Source organism: Mauremys reevesii, linkage group 27 (genome assembly GCF_016161935.1).
Source record: "Mauremys reevesii isolate NIE-2019 linkage group 27, ASM1616193v1, whole genome shotgun sequence".
Taxonomy (NCBI): Eukaryota; Metazoa; Chordata; order Testudines; family Geoemydidae; genus Mauremys; species Mauremys reevesii.
Genome location: NC_052649.1, coordinates 1,265,398 through 1,290,521, shown reverse-complemented (window position 1 = coordinate 1,290,521; position 25,124 = coordinate 1,265,398). Strand labels below are relative to the sequence as shown.

Genomic DNA, 25,124 nt, shown 5'->3' with positions numbered 1-25,124 from the left:
ACTTAGCTAGTACACAGCATAGTTCACCCCTTATTACTCCAGTGCAGGGCCCCACGCAGCTTTGCCTCCTGGCCTGCAGAACTCCCCGCCGGAGAGACAGATAGGCACAGCCGCGAGCTCTGCGGGTGCCCCTCGCTGCGGATCTGCCTGATCCGGACAGCAAGCTGCAGCCACTTCCTGCGGCTTTTGCGATACAGATAAACGTGCCCCAAAGGACTAGAGTGGAGGCTTGTCAGATTCAGGCTAGTGGATTGGCCCAGCGCCCCCCCCACCACGCGAGTGGTCCGAGAAGCAAGTCACATGCAGCTCCAGTACCTGATGTAGGGGGTGTTGCCGGGGATGTGATACTTTGCACCAGGGTCGAAGCTGGTTTCGTTCCTGGCAATGGGAGGACAGATGCCCTGATATTTAGTTCTGTAAAACAAAGGGGTGAGGGGGACAAAATGAAGAGCATTGGCAGGGGCCTGAAAGAATGGGACAGATGAGCCGCCCCTCGGGGTGTGAGGAGTAAACAGGAAACAAGGAGGAGGAAGAGGGGAAGCTAGTGATGAACAACCTGCATGTGTCTGGGGCTTAATTTCAGATATTTCTATCCATCCACCCGCCAAACATACCCACCCATCTATCCACATATCCACCTACCCACCCACATACCCACCCATCCATCTATCCACCCACCCACATACCCACCCATCCATCTATCCACATATATCCCCCCCACTCATCCATCCACCCACCCACATACCCACCCATCCATCTATCCACATATATCCCCCCCACTCATCCATCCACTCACCCACATACCCACCCACCCATCCATCTATCCATCCACCCACCCACCCATCCATCTATCCACATATACCCCCACTCATCCATCCACTCACCCACATACCCACCCACCCATCCATCTATCCATCCATCCACCCACCCACATACCCACCCATCCATCTATCCATCCATCCATCCACCCACCCACATACCCACCCATCCATCTATCCATCCATCCATCCACCCACCCACATACCCACCCATCCATCTATCCACATATAACCCCCCCACTCATCCATCCACCCACCCATCCATCTATCCATCTATCCATCCATCCATCCACCCACATACCCACCCATCCATCTATCCACATATACTCACCCACCCATCCATCTATCCATCCATCTATCCACCCACCCACATACCCACCCATCCATCTATCCACATATACCCCCACTCATCCATCCACCCACCCACCCATCCATCTATCCACATATAACCCCCACTCATCCATCCACCCACCCATCCATCTATCCATCCATCCATCCACCCACCCACATACCCACCCATCCATCTATCCACATATACCCCACTCATCCATCCACCCACCCACATACCCACCCACCCATCCATCTATCCATCCATCCACCCACCCACATACCCACCCATCCATCTATCCACATATACTCACCCACCCATCCATCTATCCATCCATCTATCCACCCACCCACATACCCACCCATCCATCTATCCACATATACCCCCCCACTCATCCATCCACCCACCCACCCATACATCTATCCACATATACCCTCCCACCCATCTATCCATCCATCTATCCACCCACCCACATACCCACCCATCCATCTATCCACATATACCCCCACTCATCCATCCACCCACCCACATACCCACCCACCCATCCATCTATCCACATATACCCACCCACCCATCCATCTATCCACCCACCCACCCATCCATCTATCCACATATACCCACCCATCCACCCACATATCCATGCATCTATCTTTGCACAAACATACCCATTCATCTATCCACATATACACCCACCCACCCACATACCCATCCATCCATCCATCTTCGCACAAACATACTCATCTAACTATCCACATATTCACCCACCCATCCATCCATTCACCTCCCAGAGTACTGGCCTGCTCCCAAAGCTAAGGACATGCTCTTTTGATAGATTTCTGGTATTCCCCATTCCCAGAAATATTACAGGCGCAGCTTGGTCACAAGGTTCCTCCCCTTCCGATCCCAACCAGGATACACGAGTGCAGAAGTGGCCACCATGGCTGCCCAAAGGCATCTGACCTGCCCACCTCAATGAAAGGTTCAGGTCAGACGTTTGGGTCAGTTTCTTCTTTTCTCCAGCCACATTTGTCCCAGCCCATTCTTCAGGGTCAAATGCCAACTACCCTGTTTCTAGTCATTTCAGCCCACTCTGGGGCTGAGGGTGAAGTAATCCGGGCACCTCACAAGCAATCACCATCTGTTTGCTTGGTGCATCTTTCAAGCCAGAAATAGAACAAAACTATTCACGCTTCACACACACACGTTCACTTATGCACACACCCATGCACATGTGCACACACCCCTGGGCGCACAGGTGCACACCCACCCACACCTGTGCAGGAAGAAACATGCAAGTACACGCATGCTCATCGACCACACACATATGTGCATTCACCCCTTTACCTCAGATACCACCAGTCGTAGTTGTAGCGGCTAGGGGGGGTGCGGCCACTGAAGACATTCCAGCGCCACTGGTCGATGAGGTAACCGAAGGGGAGAAAGGCAATCTTCTCCAAGGCCATTTTCAGCAGGTAGTTGATGTCACTCTCTGCAAGAAACAGAGCCGGAGTGAAGCAGGGAAAGGACCTGGGGGGATGCAGACGTTGGCCCAGGCTTCCTGGAAAGAGCCCCCGGATCCTGCAGGTGGGAGTTGTGTACAGGCAGCTTCCTTAGGTGGCCAGAGGAGCAGGAGGGTCTACGGCGGGTATGGGGGGAGCTGAAACGGCATCATGACCCAGGCGCAGGGCTCAACCTGTCCCTTTCCTTCAGCGATGGCATCGTTAGACGTTCCTCCCTGGCTCTCCTGACTAGAGCGGGGGGACATTTTTTTTGACAAAACTTTTATTTTTTCCCCACCCAAAAAAAACAAACTCTGCACCTTCGGCTCCCCCAGAGCATGGTGGCGATTCATGCCAAATTCGCCAAATTGTTTCAGCCGGAAAAAGAGACAATCGAAAAAAGGTGCTTTTCCCATTCAAAACGACTTTTGGTTTCAAATTTTACGTCCATTTGACTGGATTCTTTTCCGAAACCCCTTCAAAATCAAAGTTTGTTCGACCCGAAACCATTTGTGTCCCGATGTTTCAGGTCGGCCACTGAACCGTAAAATTGGTTCTCCCGCAGCTGGACGCCGGAGCTGGCTCCCGGAGAGCCGCTGCAGCAGCGGAAAGGCAGCTGGCGTTCGTCTCCATTGGCACCAGGCCGCGGGAAAGGATTTCCAAGGGCTCAGCGTCCACACTCAGGGCCAGGTTTTGGGCTGGATGGGACGACAAGGGGCTCTTCCATCTCTAACCTGCGCTCAGGATGAGAATCACCTTTTCACTAACGAGGACGAGAAAAGTCCCAGGCCCAGCTCTCCACTGCTCTGCACCTTGGGCCCGCCTCTCACTCCCACTAAGGCCCCACTCTGGCAGCGTAAATGGGCCCAGAGGCGAGTGTATCTGTAATTTGACTCCCCTGTTGGTGTAACGGGGAGCAGGTCCCTGGTGCTGTGGCCAGTGCGAAGCGAGTGCGAATTGGTGCGTTCTGACCTGGGAGCATTTCACACCCGCTGAGCACGGCGGGAACCGACTGTGCATGGTGCAGGGCCAAGGGGAACCAGATCCCATGTGCATATTGCAGGTCTCTTGTGTGTCTCCACAGTGGTTGCTGCTGCTCCCAGTGAAGTCACTGGCAAGACTCCCATGGGTTCAATGGGAACAAACTAGAGAGGAAACCACCTGGAAGTCAGCACAGGTCACTGCTGTACAAGCCCCCGGGAGAGATCACTTTTCCCCTCTGGGTGGTGAGTAGGCAGCTTTCCAACCCCACACTGGTGGCACCAGGACCCAGGTGGTACCTCCCCTCCACCCTTCCCATCACTCTAGTAAATCCATCCCCTCGAGAGGCAGTAGCGTGGTGGACAGAAGAATCCTTCTGTCAGCCTAGCGGTGTCTACACCAGGGCACAGGTTGGCTTCGCTCTGGCACTCAGGGGCATGAAGTTGGCACGTCCCTGAGCAAGGTAGCTAGACCGACCTAAGTTTCTGGTGTACGCCAGGCCAGAGCTTTGGGCTGGTCGGTGCAGAAGCAGCCAAAGCAGGGAGCTGGGGACTTCTGGAGAACTTTCTACTGTTTTGATTGGACTCTCTCAGCCCTGCGATTGGCTGATTGCTCCAACCCTCCCCCTCATCCTCCCTCAGTCTTTTCACTCCACCCCTAGCCTCTGATCCCTGCCCTATCCCCCTCCCCAACCCCTTTCCCTTCCAGTTAGCTGATCCCCTCCTACCTAAACCCACCCAATAAGTACAGAAATCATGCCGGTTGCTGCCATCCCACAGTCCCCTCTGCTGGCATGTCCTACCCCTTCCCCTCCGGGTCTGCCTGGCCCATTTGGGTTGTTAGCGCTTCCAAGCAGCGGCGCTCTGCTCCTCTCCGTTCAGCGCCTCGCCCGATGGGACCCCATTCTTGGCTGCTCCCAAGGCACTCTCCAGCTGTGCAGGCCAGGACAGAGGTGCACTGGCAGACCTCCAGGCCGGAATCGTAATCATCAGCATAAATACGATCCCAAGAACGTTCCTTCCCCTGCAAAGCCGCCGCTGGCTTGCAGCAGCAGTAGTCTGCAAAATGCATTTGGCTCAACGTGGTGCCGTCTGGCTCAACATGTGGTTAAAGCCCAGCTCCAGGACAGATCCTTTCCAGCCTCGTCTTTCTCCAGCAGGAACTAGTCGTTTTCACTCAGACAGCTGGCCCGGGCCTAAGACGGATGTCTTTTCAGAATTCACTGATCGTGAAACCCAGCCCAGAGAGCTGACTTCTCCTTGGAAATAGGCTTGCTTGGCTGCAAGGAACTTTCCGTCCAGATTCCAGGAAGAAACCAGGGACACCTCTGCCAAGAGAGTTCTGTTCTGTTGGCAGGGAGAAAGGTTTGCTTCCAAGCAAACGAGGCACAGAGCCCCGGTTCCCAAGCCGGCCTGCGATTTAGCACCCAGAGGTGTTACTGTGGGAGTCCTTCAGGGGTGCAGACAATGGCATCTCGGTGTCCGGGCACCAGCCTACTCCTGCAATCACACTCCAAAGCTGGAGGCCCCTTTCAAAACCTGGGACCTGACTCTGCACTTGCGCTGGCTGGAGACTCCCAAGACTCTTCCGGCCGCGGGATGACTCCTGCTTTGCATCCGGATAAGCGAGACCAGACTCGGACCCGTGGTCATTCAAATCTTAAGGACAAATAATCCACAAGTCCTTGTGCTGTTTTTGCTCGGGCAAAATGTCCATTGATGTTCATGGGCCTGAACCAGAGAGGTGCTGAGCACCCCAGGGAGCCGGCAGGCCCAGGGACAGTTTCCCTGAGGAAGAGCTGCCTGGGTCCCAGCCTTTGCTCCCCATGCTGACCCAGCGTGCGCAGGGTGGCTGTTAACCTTGCTGTCTTGGCGATCAGCAATCGGATCAGGCGCAGCAGCCGCCAGTAAAGCCCCGGCTGCCCTCCCCCCGAGCGGCAAATCACCCGCTCTCGTCAGAAGCGGCGAATTGCCAGTGACCTTTGCCGCGGCTTCCCGTCATCACACTTGCTCGCGCGCTCCTCCTCCTCCTCGCAAAGACGCTCGCTTCACGGAAAAGCCTGGACCTGCCGGGGCAGCCTTTGGCTGGGTTATTTAAATGAGCTGTTTCTCCTTCCTGCCCCTCAGCGAGCAGTTCCCAGGGCAGCAGGGCGGGCAAGTGCCCGTGGCTTCAGAACCAGGCGAGCCCCAAATCTCAGCCCAAACAGGTCTTTGGCTGGAGCAGGATTGAGGGAGGGGGGGGAAGGTTCATTCCTTGGAAGGGGAAGTGAACAACTGTCCTGCTGTTGGTCAGGAGGATGCTAGCTGGATTCCTTAGACTCATGCTGCCCTCTCCGCTGCCCACGTCTCTGGACACCCAGGCCCAGATCCTCATCTGGTGTAAGCTGGTGTCGCTCCGTTGAAGTCAGTGGAGTTAGCTGGTGTAAATTTTCCTGAGGATCTAGGCCATTACTCTCAGGTGCTGCTGTGGGAGGCAGCATGGGTTACTTGTGGCTTACAGGCCCCTCGTGCTAATAACTGCCAGGGTCTTGTCCAAGCTCTGCCACAGACGTGCCAAATAACCCTGGTCACGCCACTTAACCTCTCTGTTCCTTAGTTTCTCCCTTTGTCAAACAGCAATAACGATACTCACGCACTTTGGGAAGTGCTCTGAGATCTCTCGATTTAAGAATGCCACACAAGTGCTAGGTGTGAGTGAAAATAAGTGCACCAGCGTGGGGCGTATGAGCATGGAGAGCAGTCCCCAGGCAAGGAGCGACGACAGCTAGAAGCACTCAGAAAATCCCCTCAGAGCTCACTCTGGATTCAGATGCTCTCCCGGACCAGCCAACGTGTGACACAAGAGCTGGAGGGACAGGGCAGCCGGGGGTGTGATGACAGCTGGGAGCCCAAACCCCTCCAGCCTAAAGACACGCTTGGGCATGAACGGCAGAGTTAGCAACTTCCACGCCGGAGGCAGGGGAGAGTGTGTGGAAGGTGCCCCGGCTCAGAGCTGCCATAGCCAGGGCCCTGGCCCTGTAGGGCATTTTTCCTCCCCGCAGATCTCAGCTCATACTGCAGCCCCCTACCCGCCCTGCCCACTCCCTGCCTCCTGGCCAGAGGAGGTATCTGGTTCCCGGTGCCTCGGGGGCACATCCCCGCTGGTACCTGCATCCTGGGTGACTTGGCTGAGGAGCCCGATCTTCTTGAGATGGCCGGGGGTGGAGACCGACAGGCTCATGACGTCGCCGATGGCCTCGTGGAAGCCGGGGTTGGCCCCGCTGCGGAAGGTGACTGGCTGGTCCTTGTACTGCAGGTAGTACTCAACATGGCCCATCTCGTGGTGCACCGTGAAGAGCTGCTCCATGGTGACGGTGGTGCACTGCTTGATCCTGCAGGGCGAGGGGCAGAGTCCTGGCCACACGCGCCCTTTGAGCCGCCTGCTCCCCCCCTGCTGGGATACACTCAGCCCCGGGAGGGAGCCTGCTAGCCCCTGGCAGGTGGGAAGCAACATACTAGCTCCTCCCTCCCCAGTAAGGGATGCTCACAGCAGCACAGAAGGGACCCTAGGGTGCTGGGGAGGGTCAGTGCAAAGGGGGTGTCGGTGGAGAGGGGAGAACACGGGCTGCTAAGCCGGGTGGGAACGTCGCCTTCATTCCCAGCGGCAGCTAAGGCAATGGCTACACTGCAGCCCCCGAGCGTGGACACAGCGTACGCCGACGGGAGGAGGAGTTCTGCTGGGATGGGAACACGTTAGCTATGCAGGCAGAAGCCCCCCATAGCTGCATCTCTGCTGGGGGCGTTGCTGGCATGGTTACATGGGTAGGAGGTGCGGGAGTGGGGGTGTCACCCTCGGGGGTTTGCTGGCATGGTTATGTGGCTAGGAGGTGAGGGGGGGTCCCACTGGGGCTTTGTTGGCATGATTATGTGGCTAGGAGATGTGTGTGTGGGGGGTCATCCTCGAGGGTTTGCTGGCATGGTTATGTGGCTAGATGTGTGTCGGGAGGGTCACACTGGGAGGTTGCCGGCATGGTTATGTGGCTAGGAGATGGGGGGTGTCACCCTTGGGTTGCCAGCATGGTTACATGGCTAGAAGGTGTGGGGCGGGGCCTGTCACACTCCTGACTGACATAGCTATGGCAGTACGTGTTGACCAGGCCTAACTCCTACCTCAGGAGCTGCTAGGAAGAAAGCAGAAGTGGGGCTGGGCTACTGAGGCAACCGGACGTGTCCCCTGGCAGCTGCCGCACTCAGATCCCTTCCCCACTCCAGATTCCCCAGCCCGCCCTCCCCAGGCTGTGCGTGGAGTCAAGCGGCTCCCCAGCCTCTCCCCCCAGTCGGGCCTGGCCTCCCGCCCCCACACACCTGAAGTCCTTGCGGTTGTAGAAGTCCCAGGCGGAAGCGTGACACACCACCTCCCGCCCGTCCGCCGGCTTCTCCAGCATGGACTTCTCCCAGAACTCGGGCGGCATCCCCAGCAGGCCCAGCGAGGTGAAGAACTCCTCGGCGACCCGGAACATGTGCGTCGCGTTCCAGTTCTGGGCAAGCAGAGCCGGGGGAAGCCACCGTTACACGAGCCAGGAGGCTGCCTGGGGCCGGGACGCTCCCGGGCCAGCCAGGCAGCGCAAGCCTCAGCAGCGGGAGAATCACGTCTTTTCCCAAGGGGGCTGGGTTCACAGCCCTGGCGAACAGGGCTCTCCGCTGACCCCCAGGGTAGATACAGTGGGGCAGCTCCCCCACTCCAAGAGAGGGCTCCTATGGGAAGCGTGGTACCTGCGTAAGGCTGCTGGGATACACCAAGGCAGGGCAGCCCGAGAGATGCTGGTAGCTAGGAGGATGCCAGCAGCAGGACACTAAAGTCAGGCTCCTCTCCTGCAGCCCGGAGCCTCGCGCTGCCATTTGCATTAGCGCAAACCAGACTGGTGGTTCCCCCCCACACACACACTGGTGCAGATGACGACACAACGTGCAGGGCCCTCTACCCCCTCCCTGCACCACCGTGCTCAGAGGACACGGCCCAGGCTCTGTCACCACTCAATCAGCTGGCGGGTCCTCCCTGGCTTGTCTCCTGCCCAGCCCACCGAGGGCCTCTTCCCAGCCCTGCTCCCAAGCCAGGGAGCCGGAGACACAAGCTGTGCCGAGGAATCGCCCATTAACGGTGCTGAGAGCATGCGAGTGGCCCCACGGTGATGCAAGCTGGGGACCCTGGAGCTTTCCTTTGGCTGCAGGAGCACCAGCAAGGCTCACTGGGTCCAGCTGCCTGGAGTCTCTCTGTCTGCCCAAGAAGAAATCTCTCACTCACACCCTGCTGCTTATCTTCCCTTCCTTCTCCATTTCCTCTCAGCCCTTCTCTCGCTTTTTTCTCTTTCTTGGGCCAAATTCTGCCCTGGGTCCAGTCCCCTTGCTTGCAACACAGCTGCTGCACCCAGGAGGAATTGGTCCCATTCTGTTCCCGCGCTGCGCACACCGAGTAACGTTCCTTCGCCTGGATCTTGCCTAAGAGAATCTGGGAGGGCGGCCAAAGCAGATTTGTCCAAGTTGGCAGCCTTTTTATCAGCCCTTCCCCAGAAAATTAGATTGGCCGTGGGGCTCAGGCCTGGAGGCTGTTGCCACTGAAAATGGCTCGTGGTGGTGAGTTTCTCCTGGGGGCAGTGACCACAGAAGGGAAGCCCCCCTCTCTTTCTCCCTCTGCTGTTGGCCTTGGGCTGGTGGTGCTACGATCACCCCCATCAGCCCTGCACTGGGGCACTGCATTCTCCATCACTGGGAATTTGAATATCCAAACCGGATGTTTTACTAAAAGATCTGCTCTCGTTCAACCAGGAATCAACGCAGGGAAGTCCTCTGGCCTGTGCTATGAAGGGGGCAGTCGAGGTGACCCACCTTCTGGCCTTGGAGGGTCTCCGTCTGTGCCTCCGGCCAGGCGGTGGGGGGATGCAGTTTGCATGAGAGACGTTCTATAGGGTAAAACGCGCCAGGCTCAGCACGGCCCCTGCAGGATCAACGCGGCCCATCGCTACGGGCCGCGCTCTGCAAACCTCCCAGGCGTCCTCATCTCTTGCAGGGTGATTTACCTGCCTTTACCCACAACCCCCGGCACTCAAGCCCCAAGAGGCTAAACAAGGGCAGCGAATGGCCGCCGGGTTCTTACTTGCTGCACCATGGTGCTGGTGACATCCAGGTTGGGTTTACCAGGGAAGGGGACCATCATATCGTAGATGTTGTTCCACTGCTGGGCCCACATGTTGCCTGGAGAGAGAACAGCACAGCTCAGGGGTTTGCTCCAGCAGGCAGCTGTTCCTATGAACCAACGCTGGCTGCCTCCAGACAGGGCAGAGAGCTCCGGGCCCATCGGCACCCTTTCCTCCAGGGAGAGAGCTCGGCCTGGCTGCAGGCAGCTGAACAGAACAGATGGCCGCCTACTGGAGCATCCCTGGAGAAAGGGGGCTTTGGAAAGCAGCAGGGGCTCGTCTGGGAGAAGGCATGTGACGGCTCCTTCACTTTCCTCCCTCATTTCAGCACCTTTTGGAGCTGCAGAAGGAGAGGTTTCCTTTCCTTGTCTCTAGCTGCAATAAGAGGAAGCGCGGTCCAATGGTCAGAGCACAGCACAGGGCCTCCCAGGCTCTGTTGCCCGCCCTGCCATTGACTCATTGGGTGATCCCCAGGCAAATCGCTGCCCGGCTCCGTGACTCCATTTCATACCTTTGGACAACAGGGAGGACGCTGGGAAAAGTGCGGGAAGCTCTTCGGGTGACGGGCCCTACGGAAGAGTGGATTGCTGACGCCAGCAGGTGAGGGAGGAGATGGGGCAACGGCGACGGGGCGGGATCATATGCCCTCTGCTGGGATCTCTGCAATTGTCTGATTTCCTAACCCTGCCCCAGCCCTTGGGAAGGCGCTGCGGTGCCCTGCCATAACTACTGCATGCAGGGTGGTTCCCGACAGCCTATGCAACTTCATGCACAGAGCTTGGCGCCAAGCGTTTCCCATTCCCTCGTGCTCCCCTCCACCCCCACCCCCGCCGCCCAATCACCCGGCATAAATTCAACTGCAAAGCCGCGTAATTAGCGTGCACGGGTGGGTGGAGGAATCTGTTCCAGTGCTAAATATCTAGGAATTCCTTCCCCAGGCTGCGCATCCCCAGCGCTGACTGGTCAGACCCGGCTCTGGGGTGTGTTTGGGTTCTTCCCTCTGCTGTTTTCTTCTCTTTGGGGAGATCTGGAGCTGCCTTGAGCAGCTGCTCTGGGCTGATAAACAGAACAACTCCAATATGCTCCCAGCTCGAGCAGCTGTGCTGCTCACATGGCCTGATTGTCGGGGGCCACCAGCATGCGTGAGCGTCACGCAGTGATGGGCTGATCTGAGACTATGTTACAGCTCAAAGCACTCTGCAAACTCTGGGTAGGCAGCACTGTTGAAACGCAGCCACCGCCGGAGTTGAGGGTGGTCGCCCCAGAGCATGCAGAAGTGGCAGGTGCTGGGAAATCTCCTCGCTGAGAGGAAGTGCCCTAGAGCTCTTTAATGCCAAGGCAGCACCTCAGTGGGTAGGATCTCCCACAGCCACCGTGTGTGATGGGGACCCATCATCGTCACAGGAGCCGTTGGGCCTCATTCAGCCTTGCTGGGGGAGCTGAGTGCAGAGCAGCCCCTGCTACGCCCAGCGGCCCCCGAGCTGCGCTGGTGCAGGGAAGGAGCAGAGGAACACTTGCAGGGCGGGTATGGAACCCACTCGGCAGGGTGCTCTCCTCTGTCCTGCTCTGGGGGTGGCTGGGACACAGGCAGCGCTGGATCTTTTAGCTCAGGCAGGGGAGGCTCGTGCCTTTAGATCCAGAGGCCTTGAGTTCGATCCCGGCTGCCAACAACTCCCCACAGGGTACGGCGTTCCTTGCACATGTAATATCCAGAGCTGGGCACGTAGGGCTGCAGCTGCCTTCCCCGAATCCCGCCTCCCACTGCTACCCAAACGCTCCACAGTTCCCCCTCCTTGTTGCTGACCTCATGTCCACCCTCCTCCCAATTCCCTTAGCACAACGTCAGCCTGCACTGCCCCCCGCCCAGATCTGCATGGGCAGCTATTGCCTTGGCACCCTAGAGTGGGAGAGGCGGGCGTCCCTCCGCAGCGGGCTCAGCGCCTGCCTTGTGCCCCCTTACCCAGTAAATGAGCAGGGATGGGGCCCTGGAGGTTGATGTACTTGGGGCCGTAGCGTTCGTACAGCTTCCTCCTGACAAAGGCGTGGAGGTTCAGGTAGAGCGGCTCCAGCTGGTGGTAGAGTTCCTCCAGATCGTCCTCAAACGTGGGCGAGTCGTACCAGGAGCGCCAGTAAGCGCCGGTATCCTTGAAACCTGGCAACGGAGAGCACAGGGCCAACGGCAATGAATTCCAGCGTCCTGCCCAGGGACGGCATTTCGGGGACCGCCCCTCCTTGCCTTTCTGCACAAAATCGTCCCCGGGGGGGAGCAAGGACGCCTGCTGGAGGGATGCATGAAAGGCAGAGGGAGGCCCTGTGCCCGGTGGGTAGGGACGCCTGCCCCTCCAGGTGAGCTGCCAGCCGGGGACAGGGGGGAATCCCCAGCTGGTACATCCCTGCTTATTCCCCAGGCTTTACTGATCAGGGGCGTGGCCAGAGGAAAGGGGGTGTGGTCAGAACTCTGCTAGGCCCAGGCTAGAGCAGCCCCGAGGTTCCCTTTGCTGCAGAGCTGAGCTTGGGCAGACCCAGGGATCTCGCTCAGTGGGCCAGAGTCTGATCTCACTTACATTTCACTGGGGGAACCCTACTGACGTGTAGCTGAGCAAGAACGCACCAGCAGTGAGGAAACTGAGCCCCGGCTACTGCCCCAGTGCACAGGGGCTGCCATGCTGAAATGGACCCCCGGCCATCGAGGCCGGCATCCTGCGTTGCCCAGTGTCAGATGTGGCAGGAGACAATGCAGAACGTCACGGGCTTGATTCTCCCCTCACTTCCACCAGTAGGGTTCCCTGAGCTCCTGATTTACACCTGGGCGAGAGGCGACTCTGACGCCTCGAATGCACTCCTCACGCAATGCCGTGCCGTGGACATGGGGCGACGCAGGGAGGAGAGGTGCCTCCTGACCCCAGGAGGAGCGATTGTTCTCCATCAGGTGTTTCTGAGTTGGGGGCTGGTTTGTGAGGCTCCCCCACCCCCTGCTTGGTGACAGAGATGCCTGCAACAGCAGATGTCCTAGGTCCCTCTCACCATCCATCCTGTAGGCCTCGTTGCTCAGCGTCACAAACTCCTCATACTTGGGCCTCAGGGGCTTTCCAGCTGAGCTGTGCCAGCCCTCCCAGGCGTAGAGCAGCTTCTTGTAGCTGCGGGAGTTGGCCATGATGTCGGTTATCTCTGAGTCACGAAAGAGACAAAGACGACAGAGAGTCACACCAGCTTTCGTGGCGCGCAGGGGGAGTTTCTTTCCACCCACAACAGGTCTCCCCAACTTCCCAGCAGATCCCCAGCTGCACGGACACAGGCTGGGGCAGAGGAAGGGGTGTGAACCCCCATCGGGTTCTCTACGGCTCGCAGATCAAGCAGAGACGGGCCTGAGCTGGGACCCAAACGCTCACAAACATCGGGGTGCCAGACAGTCCCCTGGCTTCACAGCGGGCCAGAGCCCCGGGAATGGTGGGGTGTCTGCAGACCAAACCCCAATGGTCCCTGTGCCTGTAACATGCTGAACAAACACCCCAGATCCAAACTCTGCCTCCCCCCACCTGGGGCGCTGGACATCTGAAACTGGAGCAGGATCCTGCGGCTGTGGAGGGAGCAGAGGTTGTGATGCAGAAAGGCTTGTCGGCTCTAACCTCCGCCAGGAGCAGCCCGACACCCCCTTTCTCCTCCCCTCGCCTCATCTCCAGTTCAGTGGCAGCCTTCCAGTCCCCCGGAGCAGGAGCTGGCACTCCTGCGTTTGGGGCAGGGACGATTGTCTAGCGTAGGAGCTCCCATGCCATTGGACCCTGTCACCTGCCTGTGGTGAGCGGCCAGTGCCTGAGACTTCAGAGCAAGTGTCTAAAGGCCCATCGCGTACCCAGCTGAACCGGGGAGTCTGATTTCCTTCTCCTCAACTACCAACCCTGGCTTCGAGCTTCCAAATGCCACTGAAGTCAGTGACCAAACTCCCACGGACCAGGAGGATCAGGGCCACTGAGCAAGCAGGAGGCTTTGCGCTGCTTTCTTGCCTCCTCGAGAAGGGACCCAAATCTGGAAGGTGCTGATCGCGCTCGGCTCCCATTGGCTCCGGCAGAGGCGGAGGGCGCTCAGCACCTTGCAGGCTCAGGCCCACCCCCTGAGCAAGGAGCTTCGACGTTCAGAAAGCGACGGAATATGGGTCATTGGGCAGAGGGCTCCTACCCAGCTGGGACGGGAAGGCACCGTACCTGGCTCCAGAGCCCAGCAGCTGGAGGTCTGGTTTGGAGGGCACACCTTGGCGGTGGAATAGATATTGTCCATCTCGCTCAGGATGGTGTTGTACTGGGGGAGGAGGCAAAAGCAAGTGTTAGGGGGTCGAAGGCCATGGAATCAGGGCTTCCTTCAACACATGGGTAATACAGTCAGAGTTCGGGCACGGGGATACCCCGCCTACGTATTGACAGCGCTTCTGAGGCTCCTTTCACTTTGGTACGTGGCTCTCTGTGCATGTCATTTTTCCAGGGAGGTTGTGAATGCCTGTAGTTTGGTGCATGTGTAGATGGGAGAGGTGCACACCTGCATGCAGAAGTATGTTGTGGTGGGAAAAAATTGTACGTGCATGTCGTTTTGTGGGGGTACGTTTGTGTGTGAGTTTGTGAGGGTGAATGGGAATGCAGGTGGGGGGTGGGTGGCTGTGTGCGCGGTTTGCCTGGTGTCGTTTAATACGTGTGGAAGAAGGAGGCTGGGCATGCGTGTGGTTGGGGGGGGGGGTGATTTGGCAGAAGGGGGGCTGTGCATGCATGAAGTTGGAGTGTGCTTTTCTGTGGGCGTGCGTTGTTAGTGCTCGTTAAAATAAGGGGAAACGGGGAGCCGATGTGACTGGTTAGGAGGAGCCACGCCATGCATCTCCCAACCTGCCCCGGGCCCAGACGGCTCGGCGACCCACGGTGAGGAGTGGTGATGGGGTGTAATGAACAGTGTCAGTGACCCTGAGTTCCTGAGTCAGCCCTCCTGCCACCGACAATCTGCAGCCTTAGCGAGACCATGTCAGGCTTATGTGGGAATCCATCGAAAATGAGGGACGCCCATCCCGAGGGCCAGATGAATACTGTGGCAGACAGATGCTGTGCAAAGGGTCCCTTCCCGTCCCCACAATCTACCAACACAACTCTATCCTGACCTAGAGCGACCCTGCTATTCACCGCTCTGCCAGTACACCCCCGGCTCGACCTGCAGCCCCCACCGCTAGTCCAGTCCTGCTCCACCGCCCTCCGCCCACAGCTCTTGGCTAAGGTGCCCAAGTCCTCTGCAACAACCTCTCCTCCGCCAGTTTTCACACCCACTCCCCATCTTTACCAGCCTGATCTGCACCACCCTGCCAATCCACCTACATCCCAGCATGGTCACCTCGCCTTATGCCAGGAAAAGCTGCCCCATCAACGATCTGTGGCCCTTTCTGATCAGGGAACCATTTTGTAGGCAGGGAGCTTCCTAATATAGCCCACGTAGCCAGCTGCCAGTGAACGCTGGGCTGTGGACCCACCTACCCTCCCACCCCATAGGACTGACTCTGGCAGCACTCAGATCTCCAGGGAATTCAGTTCCTTGGATTCACCAGGAAGCCAGCAAAGTGCTGCTGGAATTGTATTCGGCAAGCAGGGGGGCCGGGTGGATAGGATGCTGAGTTAGGAGAGTTGGTCTCTCTTCCTGGTTCTGCCACTGGCTGCCTGAAGTTGTTTCCCTTCCTGTCTATTTAGGTGGTTGGGTCTTTGCAGCAGGGACTGTCTCTCCCTCTGCGGGTGTGCAGCCCCCAGCACGAGGATGGGACCCTGATCCCGGTGGAGGCCTCTAGGCTCTGCTGCTCTTCCCCTGAAGCCAGGGGGGCATCCTCGGTGCTGCGGAAAGTGTGGCTTGGATGATGAGATGGAGGCCTGAGGCCCTGACCACTCATGCCACTAAAGATCCCACAATGGTTTTCAGATAAGTAGAATGGTTCCGGCCGAATTCCAGTTGGGGAAATCACATCCTGCCCCCTAAAATTCCCCTTAAGCTTTCAATGGAACGGTCATTAGTGTGTCTTGCCCTAAATTGCCGTGTGCCATCATGTTTTAAACAGCTGCCACATTGCCCCCCAGAGGGGGCTGCATTGCAGTGGTGGGTAAAATGATTCTCACTGATACAGCTGTGAAGCACTTTGGGAGGAAAGGCCCGATCTAGGGGAATACCCTAACAAAGTCCTTTTAAAAGAAGAAGCAGCTCTTCAGATGCCCAGGAGTGCAGCTATTTATAATGTCCTGTCCCTCTACTGCTGCAGCTGGCTCAGTTTAGTTAACGAGCACAGATCAAAGTTTGGGAAGACATTTGCATTGGTTATGGTCGCTGCCAGCAACAAGACAATAGCAACAGGGCATTTTCTGCATCCTGCAGGCAACTACAATCTCCAGGAGAGGAAACTGCCCGGCTCTGGCCCTTCCGCTGGCTGAGCTCGCTGCTGAAGGTGGGAGGGGGCCGGGTGGGAAGCCTTTCCTCTGGAGAAGGAAGGTATTTTGCAATCACTACAAGCCTTATGGCTGGGAAGAACTAAATACAGCTAATCAGCAGGAAGGAGATTTCAACACTTGCTGCTTTCGTTCCACCTGCGAAGAATGGCTGAGGCGTCTCTCGGCGGGAGAGAGACACTGCTGACCTTGCTCTCGGGAAGCCTGGTCTACCAATGGAGTGTGGCTGTGAATCTAGCACCAGCATGTGAGGTCACAACTTACACTGCTACGCGGTATTTCATCCTGGAGCTTCCCAATGCCCTTCGCAAACCGGACCCAGGCTCCTTAGGAGAGCTCAGTTCCCCGTTAGGCACCTAACCAAGTGGGCAGATTTCCCAAAGTTTTTTGGAAAGTTTTGCCCTGCTTACAGAGAAAAGCATCTTTGGCCATCACCCAAATGCGACTGCCTCTGGGGAGGAGGCACAGCACGGCATTAGAGCAGCAGCAGCACACCACAGAGCATTTAAGACAGGGACATTTTGCAGGTGTGAAACACTCTCACCAGTGCAAATGATTTCACTATGCACAGAGCAAGTGTGTAACACTCTCACCAGTCCCAGTGGGTGCAGACTTCGGCTTTGGTAGCACTTTGCAGCTGATTAAATGACAACACAAGCTGTTGGGCAGAGGGCAGCCCGGACCCTCCCAATTCTCCATACGCCACCCCTGTCTGCCTCCTATTCAGCTGCATGGAGCTTTGCTGGCGCCAGTGCAGGGCCAGGCTATGCTCCAGGGTGAGGTTTGCTTTGCTGGGAGGATGGGGTGCTGGTGGGCACGGGCTGGCACAGGCAGAATGAGTCTGGTTAAACTTGCACAGGGTTAGGAGGAGGGTTGGGTCAGCAGAGCTCGGGGTCTCTGGAGTCACCCCTTGCCCAGTCTCCAGCGTTCCCCGGAGCAACCCGCTGCCCACATTCCCAGCACCGCTAACCCCGTGGGCTCTGCAGATCTGGGCAGGGTCTGCACATGGATGGGAGGCGGCCGCGGAGCGCCCAGGAGCTGCGGCCAGTCAGTCACGAGGTGGTGCTCTTCCCGCTGACTCATGCCTGACTAATCGCTCCCCCTTCCCCTCAGCATGCTGACTTCTGGAGCGGGTAACAACCATGACCCGCTTGCTGGTGAGCATCACAGATCCCGTGGGGCTGCTCCTGACCACAGGCGCGGCCTGGAAAAATTCTAGCCTGGGCAGTGATTTCCTGCCAAAGCTGCTGCTGTTTTCATTTCTGCTCTCCCCACTTTGGCCTCAGTGCCTTTCCTTTCCTGCCTGGATTTTCCTTAGCACCCTGTCCTGCTCCATTGTTCATTTTACTAACAGTGTGTAAACCGGCCCGGCCGCAACGCCTGCCCTTCCTGTTCCCTTCATACCTCAATGATGTTTCCTCCCCGGATCAAAGGAAAAACGTGCTGGCTTTGCTTCTCTGACCCGTTCATCTGAGGCCACTACCCCAGTGCTTGTCCCCAGCTGCCCTCGAGTGCCCCTTGGCATGGTGTAGCAGATGTGATACCAGTCTGTGCCTCCAGGACACCTGCCCTTTGTACCCTCACTGCTCCGTCCTGAGGGCCTGAGTCCCCATCGCCCCGCGCAGTTGTTTACACCAGCGCAGAGCGCGATCAGATCAGCATCGCAGCCTTTTACCGCCGCGGGCTGAGCGTTCGTGCACACGCATTGCCCAAGCTGCAGGGCAAATCAGCTCAGGCTGGCATTTTTGCCAGGCAAGAGCAGCAGCCGCTGACGAAACAGAGCGGCGGTTGCAGCCGTTCCAGCGGGGGCTCCCACACGTTGCTGGCCAGCAAGGTACAGAAAAAGTAATTTCGATCGAAGCCCTGAGGCTTGGAAGCATTGATGCCCTGGGAATCAGAAAGGCGAAAGCCCCTTTTGGTTCGGCAGCAGGGGCGTCATTTCAGAAAAAATCTTGGGGGTTGGGGGGAGTTGTAGCAGCATCTAGACTAGATCATTAGGTGTGAACGTCTGATGGCCCCTGCCCCTGACTTTGCAGGTCCACCGGGGTGCGCATGAAAAGTCTGGGAGGGCGGAATTGCCCTCCTTGCCCCATAGCAAATTACAGCCTGTCCAGCGTCCTGACACAGCGACTTTGTGAGAGAGGCAGGATGGTCCTGACAGCCCCTGCTCTGCCACAGCCCCGGGTGACCTCAGGCAAGTCACTTAACCTCAGTTCCCCACCTGTACAATGGGGAGAAGAGCCCTGCCCTGCCTCCCAGGCGTGTTGGGAGGCTGCACTCACTAACCATTGTGAGTGGCTCAGATGCTGTGGGGATGGGGGGCAGAGAAGGACCTACGCAGACAGCGGCGGCCCCAGCCTTCCTTTGCAGGAGGGCTTGGGACCGGTTCTCAGGATGGAGTGGCATCTCCATGCCTCTCCCCACCATCGGCTCTCCGGCCCAACAGGCCGCCCTGGGCGGGTGCCATGAATGAGGCTGCTGGCTGAGCAGATTTTAGACCAGGGCCCACGCTGACCTCTGTGACAGCCCAGGGTGGGAAGGTGCCCGAAAGCCGCCTTTGCCCTCCAGCGCCAGGGGCCGGGAGGTGGGGCCTGCACCGTCTGGAGGCGCAGAATTTCAGACTCTAAAGCAAGCTGCTAGGAACCGTTCCCCTTTCTCCTCCTCACTCTGGAGCCTGGGGCAGGGCCCCTCCGCCACTGGGGCTACATGTACCAAAGTGCCGAGTGATTTTTTTGGGGGGTGCCCAATTTGGGAGGCCTTACAGGGGCCTGACTCCCAGACTCTGCCAAGCATCTGCCCTCTGCCAACCAGGCCCCCTTCAGACCGATCTCGGCTTGGGCCCCCGGAATCACTAGGGGCTTTGAAAAACGTAGGCCCTGGCGCCCAGCCTCCCTCTGGTCTCCCTACAGCGTCTCACGCCTCCGCGGGACTGGGGCCTGTCGGTTTATTTCTGGCTCCCTGGTTCTTCTCCTTCCCACGGGAAGCACCCCGGCACCCGCTGGGTTTCAATTCGTTCGCAGTGTTTACTTCTTCCAAGAGAATCCACTTCCCAGTCACACCCCCTCCCCTGTGGTTCCTTAGGCACTCGACACGCTGCCCAACACAACATCGTCTCCTTCCGCTCTCTGCCTCCGCTGGCCCGCTCGCGCCTCTCCTGGCCCGAGAGTTGGAGGGTCAGTTCCCATCCGTTTCAATGTCAGCCTCCCTTGGGCCACTGTGAAAACTCTGCCTGCCACCTCACGCTCCTGTGTGATGAGCTGGATGGCTTTCTGCTCTTCCCTCCACATCTGCGTTGGCCTTATTCTAATTGCATGGGGGTTCCTTGTGGCGTCACACAGTATGTGAGCATGCACCAGGGCCATCCAGAGGATTCAGGGGGCCTGGGGTCTTCAGTGGCGGGGGGTCCTTCCGCTCCCGGACCCGCTGCCGAAGTGCCCTGAAGACCCACGGTGAGGGCCCCCCGCCGGCGAATTACCACCGAAGCAGGACCCGCCACCAAAGTGCCTGACAGCTCGCGACCCCCTATGTAATAACCTTATGACCCCCAGTTTGAGAACCCCTGACGTAGGCCATGCGCTGAAGTTGATAGCTGGGTAAGAGACCTAGTCGGAACGCACAAACTGCCGTGGTATGAACAGTCAGGCACGGAATCGGAGACCTGGCTCTCCTGCCTGCCACTGCCCGGCTGATCTGTGCCTATGGGGCCATGCGGGGACGCAGAATCACTGGAGCACAAGTCCAGCACAGCCATGCCTCCTTCCACCGCAGCTTTGCCCTGGAACACTCCCGGCACCGGGAGCTCTTGTGCAGGCAGCACAGATCTGGCAGACCTGGATCTGCGCACGGAGTTATCATCAGGGGGAAGACAGTGGGAAGCAGACCCAGGACGTCTGGGTTGGTGTTTCCCACCTTTCGCCTGCAGTCGCGGGACTCTGCTACTGCCGCTGCTTCGCTCTTTGCCAGGTTTCGCCCTGCCTGTTCGTGCTGGAGTGAATGGAGATTCTCGCCTCCCCCAGGCAGGTGGCCCGTCATCCAAGCGGGAGGAGCTGCACCCGCTCACAGCAGGCCTGCAGTGGGGCCAATGGGCCTTTGGAGGCAGAAAAGCAGCTGGGAAAATCCTAGCTGCAGAGCTCCATATTTTAGCCGGAGCTGGTGACTCCCCATCAACGTGGCTCCATTCACAAATCAAAAGATGGATTTTCTGATGACCTCCTATGTCCCAAGAGCCTACCCGAGACCTGCCCCCCGCCCCGAGACCCCTGCAAAAGCCTACCCGAGACCCACTCGGGTGCCTACCCAAGACCCAGCTGAGCCCTGAAGACTCCACCCCCTCCACACACACACACACACCGCCCCGATCATTCTCTTGCTCTCTTCCCCAACCCCTCAGTGACTTGGGGGTACATCTACATGCAGTTAGACACCCATGGCTGGCCCGTACCACCTGACTTGAGCTCGCGGGGCTCAGGCTGTGAGGCTGTTAAACTGCAGTGTAGACTTCAGGCTCAGACTGCAGCCCGAGCTCTGGGATCCTCCCACCTCACAGGGCCTTAGAGCCCAGGCTCCAGCCCAACCATCTACACTGCAATTAAAAACCCCCATTGCCCGAGCCCAAGTCAGCGGGCACGGGCCAGCCACAGGTGTCTAACTGCAGTGTAGACGTGCCCTTAGCTTCACTGGGTGTCGCTTCCCCACCCGCTCTCCGAGACCCCAGCACGACGCCTACCTGCTGACGCTTGTCCAGGGGCAGGTTGGAAGGCCCCAGAGTCTGGAGGGAGCCAATGATACTCTTCAGCTGAGTGTCTGTGAAATTCTTCCAGATGGAGCCATAGAGTTCCTTCGCCTTCTTCCCCCAGGCCTCTGTGAAGTTCTGCTCCTCCAGGGAGGCCAAGATCTGGAAGGCAGGAGGAGAGACTCTTCTGTGACAGATATTCCCCTTCCCTGGCAGAACCATTTAGCCATCGCTCCTGGGGACCGTCTGCCCTGCCGCGCGTGTGACCCGCTCGGTGTGGGGCTCTAGGGAGCGGGAACCAGCCCCAGCGTAGGCCACAGACTGGCAGATCTACACCACTCCAACCAGCAGGGACAACAAGCCCAGCAAAGAGGGAGGCACAACACGGCTCCCTGCCTCGCTGCCACACCTGTACAATGGAGACAATGAGAACCACCTTTGTAACAGAGGCATGAGCAATGGTACAGCAGCACGGTCTGGTGGATAGGGCATCGGGCTGGGACTCAGGAGATACAGGTTCTGTTCCTGCCACCCACCTGCTGTGTGACCACCGGGATGCTACTTCACCTGCCACTGTCTGTTTCCTCTACTGAGTTTTGGCTAGAGAGACAGTCAGCTCTTTGGGGCAGGGACTGGCACTCACAAGGGGTGTGTCTATGCTGTAGCTGGGAGGATGCTTTCCAGCATGGGTAGACAGATGCTCTAGCTCATAGGCGCCGACTCCGTGAGTGCTCCAGGGCTGGAGTGCTCACAGGGAAAAATTAGCAGGTGCTCTGCAGCCACTGGCAGCCAAGCTCCCCCCTCCTCGCCTATTTCTCCCTTCCCCGAGCGTGCCGCATCCCCGCTCCTTTCCTAGTGCTTCCCGCACCCTCCCTGCTGCCTAACAGCTGTTTGGTGGCGCTTAGGACTTTCCGGGAGAGAGGAGGAAGAGCGGGGAAGGGGGTGGAATGGGGGCAGGGCAGGGCTGGGGTGGGAAAAGGCAGGATGGGGCAGGGCCTTTGGGGAAGGGGTGGAATGAGGGCAGGGGCGGGGGGTGGAGCACCCACCAGGCAGAGGGGAAGTCAGCACCTATGCTCTAGCTTGCTAAAAATAGCAGTGTGGCCACAGCAGCTCAGGCTAGCTGCAGGAGTACGGGCATGGCCAACCCCCTGGGTTTGTACAACTAATGCATAAGAACAGCTATGCTGGGTCAGACCAAAGGTCCATCCAGCCCAATATCCTGTCTACCGCCAGTGGCCAATGCCAGGTGTCCCAGAGGCGAGTGAACCTAACAGGTAATTATCCAGTGATCTCTCTCCTGCCATCCATCCCCACCCTCTGACAGACAGAGGCTAGGGACACCATTCCTTACCCAGCCTGGCTAATAGCCATTAATGGACTTAACCTCCATGAATTTATCTAGTTCTCTTTTAAACCCTGTTATAGTCCCAGCCTTCACAACCTCCTCAGGCAAGGAGTTCTACAGGTTGACTGTGCGCTGTGTGAAGAAGAACTTCCTTCTATTTGTTTTAAGCCTGCTGCCCATTCATTTCATTCGGTGGCCCCTAGTTCTTATATTATAGGAACAAGTAAATAACTTTCTCCTGGTATTAAGATCCAGGGTTTGTTCAGACGATGGGTGTAACCATTCACGCCCAGCAAGGCCATCGGCCCGTCGGGTGGCAGGACTTCTTTCAGTCATGATTGCTGCTGATGGGGATCAAAGCAATTCCCCCCACTGTTGAAACGAACTCCCTCGTTATCCTGGGTTCCTGCAGCTTGCCCCATTCATTCACTTGCTGCCCTCCACTCGCTTCTGGCAACTGACACCCATGGCTCATGGCCCAGATATGCTGGGCAACCCTAGCACTGCAGCTGTGCAGATGAAAACCTCGGCAGCCCTGTGGTTCAGCGGCTCACAAGGAAGTCGCTGTGTAAGGACTGCGCTTTACAAGAGATCTGGCTAGGAAGAGGGAAATAATCAGAGGTGAGGCACAGGGTTGCACTGATCTCTGACATTTCTAAGAGGAGACACCGGTTTCCAGCTAACGTGGAAATCGCTCCAAGTTCCACTCCCTGCCTGGAGCTTCTCCAGCTGGCACACAAGCTCCAGAAAGGGTGTCATGGGAGGTCCCACTTTTGAACTGAACAGGAGCAGCAGGTGGATTATAAGTGGCTTGCGGGTAAATGTGCATCTTTCACAGCCCTGCTGGCAAAGGTTGAATAAACTGCACTGTTTGCAGGGGAAAAACCTGCTCCATTTATAAGTGGGCTATAAATGATTAACAGGAAATTGAGATATTTTCATACATAGTTAGAGAGTCCAACAAGTCAATCATTTGCTGATAACTATCTCCGGCAGCTTCTACGCATGTGCTTAAAATCATCAGGACACGTACAGCTCACGTCTGCAAGGTGCTTAAACCTTTTATACATGGAACCTTAGGAGAAAGTGGAACCAACCTATTCCTTACACAATCTGTTTGTCCTGCTCTGCTAACCACAAGGACATGCCATGCACCTTCCAGGAGGGATCTTCCAAAGCGCTGAGTCTCAGCCCTATTCCCCTCAACCCTGACAGGAGCCAAGGTTGAGCACTTTGGAAAAATCCCATCTTTGGTTCAAAGATAGCTCAGCATTGCTCACTCTCATGATCCAATCACAAATCTTGCAATATTTGGAATTTTTCTTAAAGAACCAACTCCTGGAGTCATGTGATGATAGAATCTTGGTTTCCATTTAATTTTTTTTTTAAAGCAAGTTTCTAGCTCTCGTGGTTGCAGAGAAAAGCTTGAAAACACAAGGCAAGTGAACCCGAAAAGCTAAAGACAATACAAGGCAAAGAAAAGAAAAAAGAACCCTACTTTTTTTTTAAAACTCTTGCTTTTTAGCCCAATCTCATGATTTTTGGAGCCTGACTTTGGAATGGCTGAAATTGCCAATATGGAGACTTTTACTTTAAACTAAGGAAACCAACCAACCAACAAAAAACCAGTCTCCAGTGGAGAGAGTGCAGTGTGTGCATTTCACTTGGGAACAGGCTGCAGCAAATGTCTCTACACACATGGGCAGAATTCTGGGGAGTTTAAAGGCACAGTGCACTGAAAACAAAAAGGAGCAGCATTTCATAGTTACATACCCATCACTCTATCCATTTGTCTACCCAAAGTATTTCTAACATGCCCCTCACTCTTGAGTCTAGGCACCAGCAGCATCTAGATGTATCAGACAAAAATCTATTGCATATAAAGAGATACATTGAATTTAGCTCTACGTTCAGCTTAGTGTGTGTGTGTGTGGTGAGCACACATTCCAGCCAACCAACTCCCATTTGCATCCAGGAGCCAGCGTGGTCTTGTGACTAGCACATGGGCCTGGGAGACCTAGGTTCTAGTCCCATCTCTACTGCTGACCTACTAGAGGGCCTTGGGCAAGTCTCTTTGCCATCTTGTGCCTCAGTTTCCCCACCTGTAAAATGGGAACAACGACACTGGCCTCCTCGGGAAGGGCTAACTAAGAGATAGGTATTAATTATAACATTACTAATAAGTGAAGGGACTGGGGGGCGTTTAGTGATGTGGGCACCAGGCTGCTAGGCAGTCCCACTATCTGATGTCACACAGCCCCTCTCAGGTGGCAATGGCCTCAAGGTAGCTGGCTTTGAATTGGGAAGAGACCCGTAGATCTAGCTTTGTGCCCTGAAAAATCTGAATGACCCCAAGAGTATTTGCGATTCCTGTAAATGTTACCATTGTGTTCATTTTATACAGAGGCAGGGCTCCCTCCAATGAACAAAACAAGGCCGTTAGCCTTCAGGAGCCTGGCTGCATCAAACCCACGTGCCAAGCAAGGCAGCCACCAGCCCCTCCCCTTGTCGCTTGGCAGGCCGTGTGCACCTACAGCTGGCACCTGAGTAGCTGTCAGGTGACAATACAGAGCAATGTTAAACACCCAGTTTGCAGGTGGGGGGATGGAAAGGTGGCTCCGGAATGGGCTGATTCCCACCCTAAGAGCCCAGGGAAAGGGATGAGTTGCCTCTTTCACTTTGGAGCATCTGGTGGGCAGATATGATGATGAGCCTGGAAACTCTCCATCACCCGCTGCCCACTCCGCACTCTTGTTTACACTCCAGGAAGTTCAGGGGCAGCTCCACATCCCTTCCGTTTCTC

General features: G+C 56.9%; 1 protein-coding gene across 4 annotated transcripts in view; it reads right to left on the bottom strand.

The window, feature by feature from the left end:
* ACE (angiotensin I converting enzyme) overlaps nucleotides 1-25,124 on the bottom strand; it is a 105,425-nt gene that overhangs the window by 20,545 nt on the left and 59,756 nt on the right. For all 4 annotated transcript variants that reach the window (XM_039516454.1, XM_039516455.1, XM_039516453.1 and 1 more), the window contains 9 exons: nucleotides 20,971-21,138; nucleotides 13,995-14,088; nucleotides 12,820-12,963; nucleotides 11,756-11,947; nucleotides 9,756-9,853; nucleotides 7,970-8,142; nucleotides 6,773-6,996; nucleotides 2,491-2,635; nucleotides 316-414 (listed from right to left, as the gene is read on the bottom strand). In XM_039516454.1, the coding sequence (XP_039372388.1) occupies nucleotides 316-414; nucleotides 2,491-2,635; nucleotides 6,773-6,996; nucleotides 7,970-8,142; nucleotides 9,756-9,853; nucleotides 11,756-11,947; nucleotides 12,820-12,963; nucleotides 13,995-14,067 (1,148 nt within the window). In that variant the 5' untranslated portion in view covers nucleotides 14,068-14,088; nucleotides 20,971-21,138. The remainder of the gene's footprint in view (nucleotides 1-315; nucleotides 415-2,490; nucleotides 2,636-6,772; nucleotides 6,997-7,969; nucleotides 8,143-9,755; nucleotides 9,854-11,755; nucleotides 11,948-12,819; nucleotides 12,964-13,994; nucleotides 14,089-20,970; nucleotides 21,139-25,124) is intronic.